Source organism: Miscanthus floridulus, chromosome 18, assembly GCF_019320115.1.
Source record: "Miscanthus floridulus cultivar M001 chromosome 18, ASM1932011v1, whole genome shotgun sequence".
NCBI classification, from domain to species: Eukaryota; Viridiplantae; Streptophyta; class Magnoliopsida; order Poales; family Poaceae; genus Miscanthus; species Miscanthus floridulus.
The window spans coordinates 90,184,874-90,204,767 of NC_089597.1; the positions used below are offsets into that span (position 1 = coordinate 90,184,874).

Genomic DNA, 19,894 nt, shown 5'->3' on the forward strand with positions numbered 1-19,894 from the left:
TGGGGCTGGCTAGGGGCAAGTAGAGGAGGAAGAAGGCCGGCTCGCGGGGTAGATATTTAGGCCGAGCTCGGCGCCAGAGTGAGTGGCGCCGAGCTCGGCGCCAAGATCTACGGCGCCGAGCTCGGCGCCATCCGCTCTGACGCCGAGCCCCTTGCAGGCCGTTTGCCCGTGGCCAGGAGCTCGGCGCCAGTCAGTGTGGCGCCGAGCTCGGCGCCACTCACTATGGCGCCGAGCCAAGGGTCCATTTCTGGAATTCTTTCCGCCAGGGGTCTATTTGAGAGAAACTTTCGGAAAAAGGATCAAAAAGTAAAAAATTCGGCCCGGTCGATCACGTATCGTGCGAATGCCTGGCTGCAAGCTGGCAGCCGGCGTGCCCGGTATGGTGCTATCTTTTTCCCCCCTCAGCTCTTCCTCTACCTAAGCTCTGTTCGTTTATACTTATTTTGGCTGATAAGCTATTGCTAAAATCACTGTTCATTAATTTAGTGTGAAAAAAAATATTATTCGTTAACTAATAAGTTATGATTTATAAATTAAATATGATCAAGCGAACAGGCGGCTGCTACTCTATGTAGTTTATTATTTGCCTGGCCTCGCCATGGCCACCACTCCTGTGTCTTCTTGTCGCCTTGTTCATTCCGGCTGCTGCATGCATGCAGCAGGCCCGCCCGTCTCTCGCACTAGTCTGTGGGCCGGCGTCCGATTGGACGTACGAGTGGTTTTGCTTAGGTCTCCATCGCAATAATTTGCAGTGTGCAACATCTTAGAGTCGGACCCGGAGGAGCTGCGCGTGCGTATACTCTACTAAGTCCTTGTTTAATTCGCGAAATTTGGATTTTAGAGCTACTGTAGCACCTTCGTTTTTATTTGACAAATAGTGTCTAAACATTGACTAATTAGACTTAAAACGTTCGTCTCGCAATTTCCCACCAAACTGTGCAATTAGTTTTTCTTTTCGTCTACATTTAATGCTCCATGCACGGGCCGCAAACATTCGATGTGACAGATACTGTAGCAACTTTTTGAATTTTGGGGTGGAACTAAACAAGGGCTAAGAATTACTCCACACATCCCATATTATAACACGTTTTGGATTGTCTAGATACATAAATTTTGCAATACACTTAGATATACGTTATATATGTCTAGATATATACTCATAATAAAAATATTGTAGTTAAAAAAAATCAAATCGTCTTATAATCACTAATACAGAGACGGGCTTTACTCCCGGTGGGGAACCCCCTCTAGTCCCGGTTCCCCACCCGGGAGTAAGCATCCGGGACTAAAGGGGGGTCCTTTAGTCCCGGGTCACGAACCGGGACTAAAGGGGTGGGTAACACCAACCGGGACTAAAGGTCCTTCCAGCTTTAAAAAAAATAATACCTCCCACCGCTGCGTCCCGTGAGATTCGAACCCAAGACCTCATGCATTGCCTCGCGCGTAGCTTACCACCCCACCTACACAACACATCTGACAATGGATGGGATGCTTCCCTTTTGAACTAACACATCGGGGGACCTTTAGTCCCGGTTGGTGGCTCCAACCGGGACTAAAGGGTCCTTTAGTCCGGGTTGGTGTTACCAACCGGGACTAAATGTTGAGGACTTTTAGTCCCGGTTGGTGGCTCCAACCGGGAGTAAAGGTCCACCTTTAGTCCCGGTTGGTGTCTCCAACCGGGACTAAAGGTCCTCTGCCACTGTGCCGAGCGCAGTAGCCGTTGGGCAGGGACCTTTAGTCCCGGTTGGAGGCACCAACCGGGACTAAAGGTCTCTCTAGTCCCGGGCGTAAAAAATGCCGGGACTAGAGCCCATTTTAGCCTCGGATGAAAGGTCTGTTCTCTACTAGTGAATTTAAAACAGGAGTACAATGTTGGCGTATAAATCTATATATACAAAGTTGCAAACCTAGCAGCTAGCTAGTAGCGGTACTCTATCCGTTCAAAACAAATCAACTTTTGTGTTAATTCTAAGTTAAAACTTTCTTAGCTTTTAACCAACTTTATAGAGAATACAAAACAAAATAGGCACAATACACCTTAAAAATATATTTCATGGTATATCTAGCAGTAATTAATTAGGTGTTATTATATATAACAACTAGTTTTCTTTTTTACTATTAATTAGGCCAAACGTACTTGAGATAGTTTTATATATTTACAGCAACTTTAAAAACTGATTCATTTCGTGATGGGTCGGAGAGAGCATATAATACATGAAAAAATAAAAAAGAAACAATAATGTTATAGGTACGGTAAAACTTCATGTGCGGCTTATTCTATTTGGTTGTAGCTAACGTACACCATGGATGCGTGCAGCACCGATCTGCATCTCCCATTGGCCATTGCATCGGATAACGTCTATAAATACATATTTTAATCGGTAATATAAAATAAGCGACTGTAGATTACGATTCCAATAAAAAAAACCGCTGTCCCTGCCAAGCTTCATACATGTTTAATTTGGCAACATGAGACGAGATAGGGAACATGCATGTATTTGGATCTTTGCGTGGAAGTCGACGGTTGGATCGATATTCATACTTCTAGCTTTGTAAAGTGATTTTTCAAATCTTTATCCATACAAGCAAACCAATATAGAGACCGACTTATATCCAATATGAGTCGTGTCCTTTGTCATTTAATCTTTGCTTGGTATTTCTTCACTTATACATTCGTGACTCATTCTTCAATCATTGATCAAAGCTAATCCACTATCAAACTCTTCTTGTTCATGCAAAGCAAGCCATTATTGAGACCAATCCAAAATCATCAACTTATGTCTCATTTATACCATTTGCCAAATATGTTTGCTTTCTCATGATACTATGGTATCCCACAATATAGAAGTTATTTCATCAACTCCATTTGCATTGTTGTCTTTTTCTTGAACTATATTGTTTCCATGATCTTCCAACGCAATAATACACAATTTTGGCCTTGATTTGAACATTATGTAGAATATCATCAAATTTGTCTTCTTGTTGAACCTATATACACTTCTCATTCCACAATCCACCAGTGTATGCAATAAACTCAATTTCCTGTTCAACACTTAGCAAACTTGTTAGACCTTTAATGGTGTTGTCATTCAATTCACCAAAACCCACTAAAGGGCGGGCTAGATGTACTTACACTAAGATGGCATAAACATCTTCTTAATTTAACTAAACTTTTTTACGATCAAATCAGGACAATATCAAGCTTATAAAATTCATAAATAGAGATATACGCATCCAAAAAAATATGTTCTATAACTATATGGAGAGCTTAAGAAAAATCCTACAAGGTTTGTGTAGATCAAAAGTTCAAATTATTCAATTAAGATGGCCAAAAACTGAATAGATCGAGAAGTGTCTAGATTCTCATTATTGAAAAACAGCCTTCTTAAAACCATCATATCTCCTAAATTACTGAGGCTATGAGGCTTATTTTGGTGTCAAAAGAAAGAAACTAAAGTCCTCTACAACTTTGTCCAAAGTGAAAAATTTTATTACGGCTGTTAAGATGCCCTAAAACGACGATGAACAGAAACTGCATAGTGTGACGGGATTTTGGATTGTGGACGAGATTAATTTCAGGAATTACTCCCACTAAACCCTTTCTAATTAGATGATTCAATCCACAAAACTTGACCGAAAGAACTGAATTATAATCTGGCATCTCACCTAGGACAACCATAGCGAGCACGCTGACAAGCCCTAGCGATCCACTTCTCGCTTCCTTCCTTCCTCTTCTCCACCACCTCACGGTGATCCTCGCCGCTATGACAGGGTCACCATTCTGATCTACTCGCATGTGGTACATCAAACATGAACAGCGAGAGAACAAGAAATTGAGGACAAAAATATGAAGAGAATATGATGCCTAACCGATTTTCTGAAAAAGAACGGCACCGCACATGATAACGATGACAAACCCTAACTTCTCTCGTTTCTCTTCTCCCATCTCCAATTTCTTTCTCCCTTGCGTACATGATGTGGAAGGGACAGTGGCTTGGTGGACGGTGGGTACCAGGGTTTTTTTTTTTGAAACTTTGGGTACCAGGTTTAGATTGTGGAAGGATACGAAAAAAACAGAAAAGGAGTAGAACTCTCGTCCAGTAAAAAGAAAAAAAAACGCACGACGACGGTCTCTGAAACTAAGAGCTGGTCACGCGACAGGAAAAAACGAATAGGCACTGTACCTGATGGTTAGCGCTATATATATTTATGATGCGTAATAAGTATTATTAAATTAACTATTGCATATATTTTTAAAATATATTTATTTGCAAATACAAATGTTACTATTATTTTCTATAAATTTAGTCAAACTTAAGAAAGTTTGTCTAGCACGAAAATCTAAGTGACACTTAAAAAGTGACAGTGAGAGAAGGTTTGTTAATTTTCTTGATGAAAGCAGTTACATGGAAACAGAGCCATTATTCTGTTTATCTTTCGGAGTGAGAAACCACCACAATTATACACTTGGTAAATGACTGACACCGACAGAGCTCACCTCCAAACTCTGCGAGCACTTGCGTACTGTACATTTGAACATGGACTACACCATGCCTGTACTGCACGATATGTTATGTGTGTACATGTCCAAGCAGCAGGGCCCATGCAGCCATGCTGATTGGTGTCCAAGACCCCAAGTTCTTCACATGTTTTGTGTACGATCAAAAAAAAAACTAAAGCAGACAGCAGCAACTGCAGGACAGGCAGCAAAGTAGGGTGTGCCAGCGATCACAATCAGCTGGTAGTACGTTGGACCGGACGACGCGCTCCCTCGCTCACGGTCACGGGTGACAAAGCGCCAAATGACACATGCCTGCCCCGCGCGTCACTTTTGCACCTATCGTGGCGTGCTGCCGGTCGGCTCGGCTGCATTATGCAGAGGCACTCGCTCGTCGCCGTCAAACTATTCTGTAGGGTTTCGCGGCCGTACGTACGTACGCGAGCTTAGCTAGATCCCCACGCATATATTCAATTATTCTAGAGGAATTTGGATGGTTTGGAGGAATGCTGGATGAATTTGTGAGACAAAAACACTGTTTTGGATGAAAAAAGAAGTGGATCAAAACCGGATTTAAGGACACGCGAACGGGCCGAACCATGCATGTGAATGAGAGATCTGTTGGGCCAAGGGCCCCGGCCGGCGCAGCCAACAAGTCTGCGTGGCTGTGCAGTGCAGTAGTGCAGTGTCGTCTACTATCTCTCGTATCCATCCAAATTTCCAATTACAAATGTCAGATACTCAGATTCATATACACGACAACAAATCTCAGCAATGTATCAGTCACCACCACCTCTTAAGTACTTTTTATTCATGTATAGTCTACTCGCTCGTACGAACCTGTCATATATATATACTCACGCGTGATCTTAGTCCCATGGACTTGAGAAATTTAATCAAATATCTAGTTTTATTTAAGATGGACAGGCATAAATTAAACCACGCAGATAAAAACAAGTGAACCAATTACCGAAGACGACATGCATGCATTGCATGCAAAACAACAATAATGTTTCCATCATGATCGAGTTCATGGCAAATAACGGGGAATTATTAACAATCAACCATCACCCCTCGTGCATCAAATCAAGCTTAACCAAATCAAGCTGCGAATCGAGAGACCAAACTGAAAACACATAGAAAGCAGAAACCACAACAGACACAAACAATAAACACGCATGGAAAATGATCGATCCATCGTTAGCTGATCGACCTGGTCTTCTTCCTCCTCTGGAGCCTTCTTCAGCTAGGAACGAAGCAGAGACGACATCCTCTCATGTCGATCTCTCTTCAAACTACCGAACAAAGAATGCTAGCTCACTCCAAAACCCCTGCATTTTCACGTAGAGACAGAGTCATCAGAGTCAGGCTAGCAGCATGCATATGCCACATGCAAATGACTACTAGTACTTGCAGATCGAGATGCATATATGCATAGCTAGTCACGTACATGTTCATGGATGCATCATAGCATGGGGGCTGCTAGCTAATCGAGATCAGACGGTGCAGGTGTAGCCCGGCGGCGGCGTCTTGCCGCAGGTGAGGAGGAGCTGGAGCGCCAGGGGCAGGTAGAGGTTGATGTTGAGGAGCTTCAGCTTGATGGTGGTGCACAAGCACACGGCCGCCTCCAGCTCCACCAGCCCCTCCAGCACCGGGCAGCACTTGTTCACCACGGGGTCGCCCAGGCCGATGTGCACCAGCCCGCCCAGCAGGTCCACGCACGCGCCCAGCTTCAGCGAGTCCGCCGGGCACGTCGGCGACGATGGCGTCGGCGTCGGGGTCGATGGCGGTGGCGGAGGGCACGGCGTCGAGCTGCCCCCACCTCCGCCGGGCGGGTAGGTCACTGGTGGACCGGTGACTGGAGGCGTCGTCGAGGGCGGGCCGGTGACCGGAGGCGTCGTCGACGGAGGTCCGGTGATCGGCGGGTAGGTCACCGGTGGGCCGACGACCGGCGGCGTCGTCGGAGGGCCGGTAATCGGCGGGTAGGTCACCGGTGGGCCGACGACTGGCGGCGTCGTCGGAGGGCCGGTAATCGGCGGGTAGGTCACCGGTGGTCCCACGACCGGCGGACGCGTGACCGGTGGGCCGATGATCGGCGGGTAGGTCACTGGTGGTCCGACGACCGGCGGACGCGTGACCGGCGGGCGCGTGACGGGTGGGCCTACGACCGGCGGACGCGTGACCGGTGGGCCGATGATCGGCGGGTAGGTCACTGGTGGTCCGACGACCGGCGGACGCGTGAACGGCGGGCGCGTGACGGGTGGGCCTATGACCGGCGGACGCGTGACAGGGCCCTTGGGCGGGCCGACGACGGGCGGACGCGTGACCGGCGGGTAGGAGGGGCTCTTGGGCGGCTGGTGCCCCGGCGCCGGGTACGCGGGGCCCTTGGGTGGCTTGGGGTTCTTGGGCTTCGGCGACGGCGACGGGTGGGAGGGCTTGGTCTTGGGCGGGTGCGAGTGCGACGGCTTGGGCGCCTTGGGCTTGTCGCAGTCGCAGTCTACCTCGTTGTCTGGCTCTGGCAGCGAGAGGATGGGTGTCACAGCGGTGGAGAGCACCAGCAGCAAGGTGAGGAGGAACGGCCGGAGCTTCTTGCCGCTGGCCTCCATGGTGGCGTTGGCGGCTGCTAGCTGGTGTTACTAGAGGGCAGGATCGGAGTGTGCACTCTAGGGTTTCGAGGTAGTGCGGTTTTATAGAAGAGTGAGCTTGCAAGGGACACCCGTGACTGAACTCTAGAGAGATCTCTCGGGCCGACGGCCCCGGTCGGCGCAGCCAACAACTCTGCGTGGCTGTGCAGTGCAGTAGTGCAGTGTCGTCTACTATCTCGTATCCATCCAAATTTCCAATTACAAATGTCAGATACTCAGATTCATATACACGACAACAAATCTCAGCAATGTATCAGTCACCACCACCTCAGATTCATGTATAGTCTACTCGCTCGTACGAACCTGTCATATATATATACTCACGCGTGATCTTAGTCCCATGGACTTGAGAAATTTAATCAAATATCTAGTTTTATTTAAGATGGACAGGCATAAATTAAACCACGCAGATAAAAACAAGTGAACCAATTACCGAAGACGACATGCATGCATTGCATGCAAAACAACAATAATGTTTCCATCATGATCGAGTTCATGGCAAATAACGGGGAATTATTAACAATCAACCATCACCCCTCGTGCATCAAATCAAGCTTAACCAAATCAAGCTGCGAATCGAGAGACCAAACTGAAAACACATAGAAAGCAGAAACCACAACAGACACAAACAATAAACACGCATGGAAAATGATCGATCCATCGTTAGCTGATCGACCTGGTCTTCTTCCTCCTCTGGAGCCTTCTTCAGCTAGGAACGAAGCAGAGACGACATCCTCTCATGTCGATCTCTCTTCAAACTACCGAACAAAGAATGCTAGCTCACTCCAAAACCCCTGCATTTTCACGTAGAGACAGAGTCATCAGAGTCAGGCTAGCAGCATGCATATGCCACATGCAAATGACTACTAGTACTTGCAGATCGAGATGCATATGTGCATAGCTAGTCACGTACATGTTGATGGATGCATCATAGCGTGGGGGCTACTAGCTTAATCGAGATCAGACGGTGCAGGTGTAGCCCGGCGGCGGCGTCTTGCCGCAGGTGAGGAGGAGCTGGAGCGCCAGGGGCAGGTAGAGGTTGATGTTGAGGAGCTTCAGCTTGATGGTGGTGCACAAGCACACGGCCGCCTCCAGCTCCACCAGCCCCTCCAGCACCGGGCAGCACTTGTTCACCACGGGGTCGCCCAGGCCGATGTGCACCAGCCCGCCCAGCAGGTCCACGCACGCGCCCAGCTTCAGCGAGTCCGCCGGGCACGTCGGCGACGATGGCGTCGGCGTCGGAGTCGATGGCGGTGGCGGAGGGCACGGCGTCGAGCTGCCCCCACCTCCCCCGGGCGGGTAGGTCACTGGTGGACCGGTGACTGGAGGCGTCGTCGAGGGCGGGCCGGTGACCGGAGGCGTCGTCGACGGAGGTCCGGTGATCGGCGGGTAGGTCACCGGTGGGCCGACGACCGGCGGCGTCGTCGGAGGGCCGGTAATCGGCGGGTAGGTCACCGGTGGTCCCACGACCGGCGGACGCGTGACCGGTGGGCCGATGATCGGCGGGTAGGTCACTGGTGGTCCGACGACCGGCGGACGCGTGACCGGCGGGCGCGTGACGGGTGGGCCTACGACCGGCGGACACGTGACCGGTGGGCCGATGATCGGCGGGTAGGTCACTGGTGGTCCGACGACCGGCGGACGCGTGAACGGCGGGCGCGTGACGGGTGGGCCTACGACGGGCGGACGCGTGACGGGGCCCTTGGGCGGGCAGACGACGGGCGGACGCGTGACCGGCGGGTAGGAGGGGCTCTTGGGCGGCTGGTGCCCCAGCGCCGGGTACGCGGGGCCCTTGGGTGGCTTGGGGTTCTTGGGCTTCGGCGACGACGACGGGTGGGAGGGCTTGGTCTTGGGCGGGTGCGAGTGCGACGGCTTGGGCGCCTTGGGCTTGTCGCAGTCGCAGTCTACCTCGTTGTCTGGCTCTGGCAGCGAGAGGATGGGTGTCACGGCGGTGGAGAGCACCAGCAGCAGGGTGAGGAGGAACGACCGGAGCTTCTTGCCGCTGGCCTCCATGGTGGTGGCGGCGGCTGCTAGCTGGTGTTACTAGAGGGCAGGATCGGAGTGTGCACTCTAGGGTTTCGAGGTAGTGCGGTTTTATAGAAGAGTGAGCTTGTAAGGGACGCCCGTGACTGAACTCTAGCTAGGGTATCGACTAGTAGGCAGAAGCTAGCCCAGAACTGGGTAGTGTTGCTAGTGATCTCTGACCTCAGACCACGGGATGTGTACAAGTGTGGGAGACGTAGTCAAGTGAATGAGATAATGTGATATGGAGTAAATTATAAATTTATAATTCATGTGATCACGTGAAAGTGTAGCCGTTAATAGTCGAGTGAAGTGAATAGACGGTCATAAAGACGATTATCACTGTCCACTTTCACTGCTAACCACAAAACCAGCGATGATAATATTTGCGTAGTAGTTATGCTAGTACTCCGCTATAAGAGCCATGATATTTGTCATCAAATCCATATATCATATATCTCCTTTGCTCTCTTACACTACTAACCTTAACCCGCCCCCACTCCACAAAGCTTTGTGGCTACAGTTTGCTACCCTAATCCCGGCTATAGTTGTGTCCCATGTTCCCAATAGGGAGCCCTTTTAGAGACCGCCACCACTACTTATATTCTCCGCATTACTCCCGCTGCATCAGTTTTCCCCATAGGTGTTTCCTCCTCTCTTCTGTTTGTCATTGTGAGAATGCTCGCTCTACGCATCATCTTTGACAATGGCAACTTCAACTATACCAACAAATGCATGTGTGATGGTTGCTCCTTCTCTAACCACGACAACATCGATGCCCTCATTGGCCATCCAATACATCCCTGCCCAGCAGATGGACTCCACCATTGTTGATGGCAAGTGGTGCCACCCCTCTTCAACCATGACCATTGCCAAGCTAGAGACTTCCACGACCATGCATCCATGAACCGGCCAGAGACAAAAAATAATTAAACCCCCTTAATAATCCTAAAACTTAGACCATGTTTGGATGCAAAATATTTTTAGAATTTTGGAAATATATAGTGGTGTTATAAAATACTTTAGTTTGGAGTGCCATGAAGTGTTGTTAGGGTGCAAGAAGCTTTATAGTGTTTTAAAAACCAGCCAGAATTATAGCGTTTTTGAGTTTCAAAAACTCCACCGCCTTAGGTGCAGGACCATCTATCAAAGACATCTAGTCGATGATGGTAAAACGGAGAAAAAAACAATGAAAGCACAAGACTTTTAAATTCGGACGCAATCGTTCACTTCGCTCCCATATACTATATGACTAAGCGGGCCGGGAACACTAGAAGTACATATATGTATGGTTAGAGATAATTGAGATGCATACAAACTCTAGAGATAGAATGTGATTAGGCCTAGTGCAAAACTTGTCTTGTACTCCAAGTGTCTCGTTCATATATACTTATATACACCCTTTGAGGATCGAGATGCAAAATGAACAGCAAATTATATATCATTGTTCTTATCATATTCGCCCTTTTTCACATATATACACGGCTAGCTAATCGTGTCTGTCCCGTGCCTAACCTTGACGTACGTGTCACACGCCGTATACGTGCCGCTTATCCAGGTTGGCGACGAATGGATGGATCTTTGCTGCTATCTCCGCGCAACTATTCTAGGTACAATACAGTATAATGGTCCGCACAGGCGCATCAGTACGTACGTTCGATCATCCAACCCCAGCTTAATTTAATTTGGCAGTTGGCTTCAGTCCGCCGATGAAGTACGTACGTACACTAAGACACTGCAGCACGTACGTGAGTGCGTCGTCGTGGGGAGTCCGGATCGAGAGCCGGCCGGCCATCCGAATCGAACGACGACACGACAGACGCGCTGTCCTCGTCGGCGTGCGTGACGAGTTACGACGTCTACTCCGCCGCGGCGCCGCTTCGCGTGGTACGTGCACGCACACGGTGCTGCATGCCCCCGAATCCTACTAGGGTCCAGTTTAGTTGCAAAAAATTTTGTAAAATTTTTTAAGATTCTCCGTCACATCGAATCTTTGGACGCATGTATGAAGCATTAGATATAAATAAAAAATAAAACTAATTACACAGTTTAGACGAAATCCACGAGACGAATCTTTTAAGCCTAATTAGATTATGATTGGACACTAATCGTCAAATAACAACAAAAACTACTACAGTGTCATTTTACCAAAATTTTTGGATCTAAACAGGCCCCGCTACCATCAACCTTTGCCGTACCCATCTGACAGAATGCCAGTTTAATTTGCCACCACATATGCTGGCACTGGCAGGGGCATGCTGCGCACGCCCGTACGAACCAAAACTCGTGGTTGGTGGGAGATTGGGCCACGGACCACGGTACATATGCCATGCCATGCCCTGCTAGACCACCACCACGCACTGACCGGTCGCCGCAGCATCGTCGGCGCGCGCGCGAGACACCCCACGGCGCGGCGCACGTAACCCGGCCGGCCGGCCAGAGACACCAGGCGGGGCCCTCGATGGTACGTCGTCACGACCAGCAGCGCGCGTGAGATGGCTAACAGTCTAACACCGCCAGTTTCGCGGCGACCACCATGCATTGCGCTTGCGCCACCGGCCACCGCGGTGTAGTGTACCCCAGCCGCAGCGCGGCCGGCCGGGTAGTAGCAGTGGCATCAGCTTGCCCGCATCCGGCTGCGTGGGTGTGCGTCCGTGAGCTGTGGGCCGGGCTCGCGCGCGTACACTGTACGTGGCCTTATGCGGCTCGTGAACCCGGGCGGCGGCCATGCAATGCAGCTGGCGAAGGCCACACCGTACCCTACCTATCCTCTTCCGGTCGATCACGTATCGTTCGAATGCCTGGCTGCTAGCTGGCAGCTGGCGTGTCCGGTATGGTGCTAACTTTTTTCCCTCCTCAGCTCCTCCTCTACCTAAGCTCTGTTCGTTTGGATTTATTTTAGCTAATAAGTTATGACTAACATTACTGTTAACTGATTTATTGTGAGAAAAAAATATTATTCATTAGCTGATAAGCTATAATTTATAAATTAAATATAACCAAACAAACATACTGCTACTCTATGTAGGTTTATTATTTGCCTGGCCTCGCCATGGCCACCACTCCTGTGTCTCCTTGTCGCCTTGTTCATTCCGGCTGCTGCATGCATGCAGCAGGCCCGCCCGTCTCTCGCACTAGTCTGTGGGCCGGCGTCCGATTGGACGTACGAGTGGTTTTGCTTAGGGCCCCGCTCGGCTTACCAAAAAAACAGCACTGTTTAGCTTATTTTTTAGCCGAAACAGTGTTTTTCTCTCACAAAAATTCAGTCAGAATAGTGTTTTCAACCAGTTTCGGCCACAATTCAGCAAGCCGAACGGGGCCTAGGTCTCCATCGCAATAATTTGCAGTGTGCAACATCTTAGAGTCGGACCCAGAGGAACTACGCGTGCATATACTCTACTAAGAATTACTCCACACATCCCATATTATAACACGTTTTGGATTGTCTAGATACATAAATTTTACAATACACTTAGATATACGTTATATATGTCTAGATGTATACTCATAATAAAAATATTGTAGTTAAAAAAATCAATTCGTCTTATAATTTAGAACAGGAGTACAATGTTGGCGTATAAATCTATATATACAAAGTTGCAAACCTAGCAGCTAGCTAGTAGCGGTACTCTATCCGTTCAAAACAAATCAACTTTTGTGTTAATTCTAAGTTAAAACTTTCTTAGCTTTTAACCAACTTTATAGAGAATACAAAACAAAATAGGCACAATGCACCTTAAAAATATATTTCATGGTATATCTAGCAGTAATTAATTAGGTGTTATTATATATAACAACTAGTTTTCTTTTTTACTATTAATTAGGCCAAACGTGCTTGAGATAGTTTTATATATTTACAGCAACTTTAAAAACTGATTCATTTCGTGATGGGTCGGAGAGAGCATATTATACATGAAAAAATAAAAAAGAAACAATAATGTTATAGGTACGGTAAAACTTCATGTGCGGCTTATTCTATTTGGTTGTAGCTAACGTACACCATGGATGCGTGCAGCACCGATCTGCATCTCCCATTGGCCATTGCATCGGATAACGTCTATAAAGACATATTTTAATCGCTAATATAAAATAAGCGACTGTAGATTACGATTCCCATAAAAATAACCGCTGTCCCTGCCAAGCTTCATGCATGTTTAATTTGGCAACGTGAGACGAGATAGGGAACATGCATGTATTTGGATCTTTGCGTGGAAGTCCACGGTTGGATCGATGGGCTGCCTAAACCCTCTTGTCCTCCGTCCTGCTAATAGCAAGCAAATGGTGCATGGCGCATGCAGTCCATGTGCGTGCACACCCTTTATCGCCTGTGTCGACCTCGATCCGTAGATATCTTTCAGAGATGCCCGAGCTGTTCTTTTGTCATGAGATGCCTGTAGCCATGCGTTCGCCTCCACTCTCCCAGTGGCAAAATCGAGCGATTCACAGGTGTGACACGGACAAACTTTATTCATTGCTCGGATAACCGTGTGATGTCGCGTTGTGCAACTTGCTTGCCAATCGGATTATGCTCGGAAACCGTCGCTGCCGATCAGTCGGATGCAATCCTCGCGCCGACCGCCCCCCCCCCCCCCCCCCCCCCCCCCCCCCCCCCCCCCCCCCCCCCGCTTCTTCGGTGTCGTTTGTTTCGGCCCAGTTCCCTAGCGCAGCCCACAAACACGTTTCGAGCGAGAGCGAGGGCAGCCGCACCTTGCGACCGAGTCCGCGGTTTTTTAATTCTTTGCAAGCCAGCGAGCACCGACGGTTGCTTCTCTTCTTTTCTTTTTCTTGTATTTCTTTTCTTTTCTATTTCTTTTTTCCTCTTTCTTTTTATTTCCTTTTTCTTTGTTTTTTCTATTTTATTTTTTTTTGTGTTCTATTATTCTTGTCATCTTTAATTCTTTTTTATTTTTCTTTTCTTTTCTTCTATTTCTTTTTTCTTTCCTTTCTTTTTTTTTAGAGTTCAAGGGTGACCCCCGGCCTTTATATTGCAAAGACCAAAACCGTTAAGCTCCTTACAACATTCAAAGTTCAAGAAAACTCCAACGAAACCTCCGACGGCCTCAACCGGCAAACACAGCTCAGAAAACCAAAACTACTAACAACATTACATCTCGCAGGCTTCCGCAAGACTAGCCACGCTAAACCAGTTTCTTTCACGAGCCAACCTTTCCAGATCGACTTCAGATGTCAGCAGAGCATCAGCTGTATTGACTGTATTGATCTTCCAGCCACTACCAGCTAGATATAGGATGCGATCCCATTCATCATTCACCTGACCAAGCTCAGTAGCCGGTGAGGTCTTGTGGCAAAGCTTCTTAGTTTGTCTAGGTGATCCATAAATTCTGGGACTTTCTCCTTCGGACACAGAGAGCTCCAACTTTGTAGCATTATTGTTACCTTCATAACCAGCACTCGCACATCTACCCAGAGTGTTCCCTGAAAACACAAGTTGTTCCTTAGTTTCCAAAGCCCCCAAAGGGCAGCAGCACAAAAAATATTTTCCACTATGAATTTCCTATTACTAATCCACATAGACCCAACAGAAACAAAATCAAAACCAACTTGTCTATTTAAGATCTCAGAGAGAAATGACCAAAGTTGTTTAGCTACTACACATTCAAAAAACAAGTGTTTGACAGTTTCAGCCTCTGAACAAAACAAACAAGTAGGATCCTTGATTTTCTTCCTGATACTCAAATTATCCCTAGTGAGAACCTTGTTTTTAGATAACAACCACAGGAAGAAATGGACTCTAGGTGAGACTTTCAGAGCCCAAACAGCAAGTAAAAACACAGGAGAAATACCTCTAAAATTAATGACTTTATATAAGGACTGTGAAGAGAAAACACCATGAGAATTAAACTGTCATATAAGTGAATCTTCCTCATCAGAAAAACTAATAGTAGAAGCTAACTAAACCACTTCTAACCAAAGATTGTATAATCTACCATCGATACATCTTCTAAAGGTGCATTTCAAATCAAAACCATCCCACAGGGATGCAACCGTAGCATCCTTCTCATTTATTAACATATAGACCTCCCAATATTGAATAGCTAAACTAGAAGTACCTAACCAATTATCTTCCCAGAACTTACACTTCTTCCCATTTCCTATATGCCATCTATAACCCATTTTAGCTACCAAAGCAGCTCTCATCAAACCTTTAAAGAACTCAGAGGCTCCAGAGGAGGAGCTATAAAAGATGTTAGGTCTATCAGTATTGTACTTGAAATCTAAAAACTGTCTCCACATCTTATCACCATCTAGATTATACCTTTTAACCCAAGAAGCTAAGAGACACAAATTTAAATCTCTCAAATTAGGAACACCTAGGCCTCCATACTCTTTCATCATGCTGACACTCTCCCAATTGGCCAAATGAAATTTACGGGATGTGGGGCTATCATCCCATAAGCAGTTACCAAGATGAGAGTGTATAACTCTAATGGCCCACTTAGGAAATTTAATAAACGAGAGTAAGTATACAGGAATACTAGCTAAGCAAGACCTAATGAGTACTAGTTTCCCAACATAGGACAACAACCTACCTCTCCAACCAGCCATTTTCTTCAACATTTTATCAACTAGAGGTTGAATATCCTCCCTACTAAGCTTCTCATAATGCAAAGGGACCCCTAAATATTTGATTGGTAAAGAACCAACTGGACAGGAGAACAAATGAGCCAGATTATGAACTGCTTCAGGTTCAACATTCATTGAAATTAACTCACTTTTATGAAAATTGATCCTCATACCAGACAACTGTTCAAACCAAATGAGGATACTTTTGAGGTTCCTAGTGTATTCCTCCTCAATACTAGAAAAAAGAATGGTGTCATCTGCATACTGCAGAGACACAATACCGCCTACTATAAAGTTATCGGCAATCCCTTTAATGATACCTTTCTCAGCACCCTTCTGGAGCATTTTTGTAAGAACATCACCTACTAGATTAAAAAGCAAGGGAGAGATAGGATCACCCTGCCTTAACCCTTTCCCAGGTTTGAAAAAAACTACTTTCTTCACCATTAAGGTTGACTCCCATAGAGCCTCCAAAGACTAAATGTCTAATCCAAACTATCCAAGTGTTACTGAAACCTCTAGTCCTAAGGATTTCAAACAAAAAATCCCAAGAAACTCTGTCATATGCCTTCTCATAGTCTAATTTTAGGATTAAACCAGGATCACCTGATTTATTAAGACTATGTACTAATTCATGAGCAACCACAACACTCTCTAAAATATATCTACCTTGGATAAAGGCACCTTGCTGAGGAGAAATTAATCTATTCATAAGCTTTCCTAATCTAAGAGTTAACACTTTGGAAAACACCTTAAAACTGCAGTTAATGAGACTGATAGGTCTAAAATTTTTCATGGATCTAGCTTCATCTACCTTAGGAATGAGGGAAATCATAGCAAAGTTAAGTCTTTTCAAATCAAGATTCCCTCTATGAAAATCATTGAACATGTCAACTAAATCAGTCTTAATCAAATCCCAAAATTTATGATAAAACATAAATGAGAGGCCATCTGGCCCAGGAGCACCATCAACATAGCAACTCCAAACTGCTTTCTTAATTTCTCCTTCTAAGAAAGGGACAGTTAAAAACTCATTCTCACTATTACTCACTAACTCCTACTATCTCCAAAAAAACTCAAAAGGCATATTAGCAGAAAGAGATCTAAGATAGCCAGGAGTAAAAGACTCCTTAGTTTCCATGATCCCTACAAAATCAGCTATTGTGCTCCTCATCCTATTAACTAAAGCAGGTAGTCTTCCTATTTTGCCCAAACCTCTTATATTCCAAAAAAGACCTATCATTTGTTCTTCTTACTTTTCTTCCTTTTAACTACTTTAGACCAGGCTTTTTCAATCTCAGCCTCTAAAACATTCAAATCCTTATCTTCAAAAAAACTTCCCATCATGAGTTTTTGGGATGAGTCCCTAACATTTTTTCCAAAAGAACTGTGACAACTAGAACCAACAGTCCCACTGCCAGCAAAATTTTTTTCATTTCCTACAGAAAGACTACAACCTACATTATCATAAACATAGCTCTATTGACTTCCATCAGAAGTCATCAGACCCTTTGAAAATATTCTAACAGGGCAATCTACTTTACTACAAGCTGCATTAAAAGTTTTATTTCTTTCTAACTCTAATTCCAGAACTTGATCAACTACTTTTTGCTTAGACAGTTCCTCAACTGGAACATCCAGATCAATACTAGCAGCTATATCTAACAAAGAAGAAGAAGAAATTTGTTTTGAAACTTTTTTACCTTTTTCAAAATCTAGGTTGTTCTTCTTTTTTAAAGCTTGAGCTTTTTCCAGCATATTCATCCCATCTAGAGGAACTCGTTTACTCTTCCTTTCTAGCTGCACAGGACCCCATCCCCTCTTCCTTGGTTTTGACTTAGCCACCCCATCATTTTTTCCTTGTTTCACAGCTCCAAGGGCAACAATATCAGAATGTGGAAAAATAGAACTATCAGCATTACCCTCCAAACTCCTCTGATTCATTCCAGACTGATCTGACTGATCCTTGCTATCAGCGTACCCATAAAGCCACTCAGAAGGCAAATTCAGACTATCTTCTTCTGGTTCAAAAGTTTCACCAACATCCTAAATCCAAGCTTCGTCTGTATCCCCAATTTCCATAGCCTTAAGGAGACTGATGCATGAAGATTCCACCGCCTCTCTATTAACACCATTATCTAGCATTTTCATAGCAAAGAGCTGACTAAGATCCCTTACTGTCTTACTTCCACTCGGCATAGACTGCTTAGCTTGCTTATCCAAAAGCTCATCTACTTTCTTCCCTTGGTTTGTAGAATCAGAAGCCTTGTCGTTTACAGGACTGGCAGGACCACCCACCTTCTCCTTCTCTTCATCTGATAGCAGGTCATCCTCATCCAGATCAGTATCACCATCACCACCATCTCCACCATCATCTCCATCTTTCCTAGACTTCTCAGATATCTGTTCAAAGTCTTCTGCCTTAAAACTGATCACAAAGAGCTCATCCTGCATTTCCATGACCCTCTTCTGGGGAATCTTGACTGGATTCCTGCATTTCACTTTCACCCTCACCATGGTAAAAAAAACTAGCAAAAAGAGATTGCCAGTCCACCTCCACTAATTTCCCAACAGTAGAAACCACTTGCCTAAAGGTGACCCAATCACACCATTTCGGAGGAATACCCCTGATTTGCACCCAAACCTCAGTCAAGCTACTCACAAGCTCAATATTTCCATTCCACACCTTTAAAGAAGCCATCACTGAACCCTTCTCCAAGTAGAAATATGAAATCTTATTAATCCTTTCTTTTTTTATTTTTTCGGTGCTCTTTTATTATTCTTTTTGTTTCCTTTTTCTATTTTCATTTTTTATTATATGTTTTTCTTTTCTTTTTTTCTTTCCATTCATTCATTTATTTTCCTTTCTTTTCTTTTATTTATAATTTTATGTTCCACTTTTTTTATTTACAGACACACGAGATGCTCACGTAGTATACATGTGATGTTCTATGCTATATTTTGTGATGTCCGTGAGTATAAATGTGATGTTCTACGATGTTCTTGTGATGTTCAGTATACATTAATGTTGTAGGATATATTTTGTGGTGTTCAGTAGCTTTTTTCTTCTTTTTATTCGACTCTATTTAATTACTTCACTAATTTTATTATTTTATTTTATATTTACATGATATTTGTGATGTTCACGTAGTATACATATGATGTTCTATGCTGTACTAGCAATGTTCGTGTAGTGTTAATGCGATGTTCTACGATGTATTTATGATGCTCGGTAGCATTTTTTCTTCTTTTTATTTGACTATAATTAATTACTTCACTAATTTTTTTATTTTTTTTATTTTTTACATTTCATGATATATGTGATGTTCATGTAGTATACATATGATATTCTATACTATTTTTTGTGATGTTCGTGTAGTGTTAATGTGATGTTCGACGATTATCTTTAAATACATGTTCATCATGAGATAAATGTTCGTTAAAAATTTTATCGAAATGTATCCATGTGGGGCCTTGTTTTGAAGAGTTTATTGTAAGAACAACGATGGTGCAATCGGATTTTAATTAGGATACTTGTTTACGAGCTATGACTTTTTTTTACTTCAAACGAGCATGGCATGGGATGCTGACATCAGCAGCGTACGTTCTTCATCTACGTAGCTCTTCCGAGCGGCAGGTGCAACACGCCTGGGCTGCGGAAGGACGCGAGCACCGCTGGCCCAATAAGAAACTGAAATCAGCCCACTCCTGCGGCAGCGTGCACAACACAAAAATTAAATTGGGATGGTCGGCGGGCGGCTGCCTGCCACCTGGGTCGGTGCCTAGGGGCTCCCGATTATGCTTCCACAGGAGTTTTTTTTTTTAATAATATCGGTTATATGTCCGTGTAGGGGCACGTGAGCTCAAAAGGGGTCAATTGGGCCACGCAAAGATCTTTTTTACAAGACTTGAGCTTCTCCAAAAACAATTAAGCAAGGGGAAAGCTACTCTTTTTTTTTTGCGACCCGGAAAAGCTACTACGTTTTGATGATTTTGGTTTCTAGTAAAAAAAATAGCTTCAGCTTCACCGTGTTTGGCTTTATTTTGGATTCAGAAGTCATTCTTATATCTGCATGTTTAGTATGGCTTTGATCAAGCCCTAACAAAACTTAATCCTATATATGTTCATCAAAGCTCATCATCG

At 45.2% G+C, this 19,894-nt stretch overlaps 2 protein-coding genes across 2 annotated transcripts; both read right to left on the bottom strand.

The window, feature by feature from the left end:
* Window positions 1–5,411: 5,411 nt before the first annotated feature.
* Window positions 5,412–7,166, bottom strand: LOC136521244 (36.4 kDa proline-rich protein-like). Its single transcript, XM_066514946.1, has 2 exons — window positions 5,949–7,166; window positions 5,412–5,829 (listed from the first exon to the last, which is right to left on the bottom strand). The coding sequence occupies exon 1, from the start codon at window positions 7,102–7,104 to the stop codon at window positions 5,995–5,997; it is 1,110 nt and encodes a 369-aa protein (XP_066371043.1). The 5' UTR covers window positions 7,105–7,166; the 3' UTR covers window positions 5,412–5,829; window positions 5,949–5,994.
* Window positions 7,167–8,101: 935 nt separating this feature from the next.
* Window positions 8,102–9,203, bottom strand: LOC136521246 (36.4 kDa proline-rich protein-like). Its single transcript, XM_066514948.1, has one exon. The coding sequence runs from the start codon at window positions 9,154–9,156 to the stop codon at window positions 8,104–8,106; it is 1,053 nt and encodes a 350-aa protein (XP_066371045.1). The 5' UTR covers window positions 9,157–9,203; the 3' UTR covers window positions 8,102–8,103.
* Between the last annotated feature and the right edge of the window lie 10,691 nt (window positions 9,204–19,894).

What these genes read in the sequence shown, in the direction of transcription:
- LOC136521244 (XM_066514946.1), bottom strand. Translation starts at nt 7,104, where the DNA reads ATGGAGGCCAGCGGCAAGAAGCTCCGGCCGTTCCTCCTCACCTTGCTG.
- LOC136521246 (XM_066514948.1), bottom strand. Translation starts at nt 9,156, where the DNA reads ATGGAGGCCAGCGGCAAGAAGCTCCGGTCGTTCCTCCTCACCCTGCTG.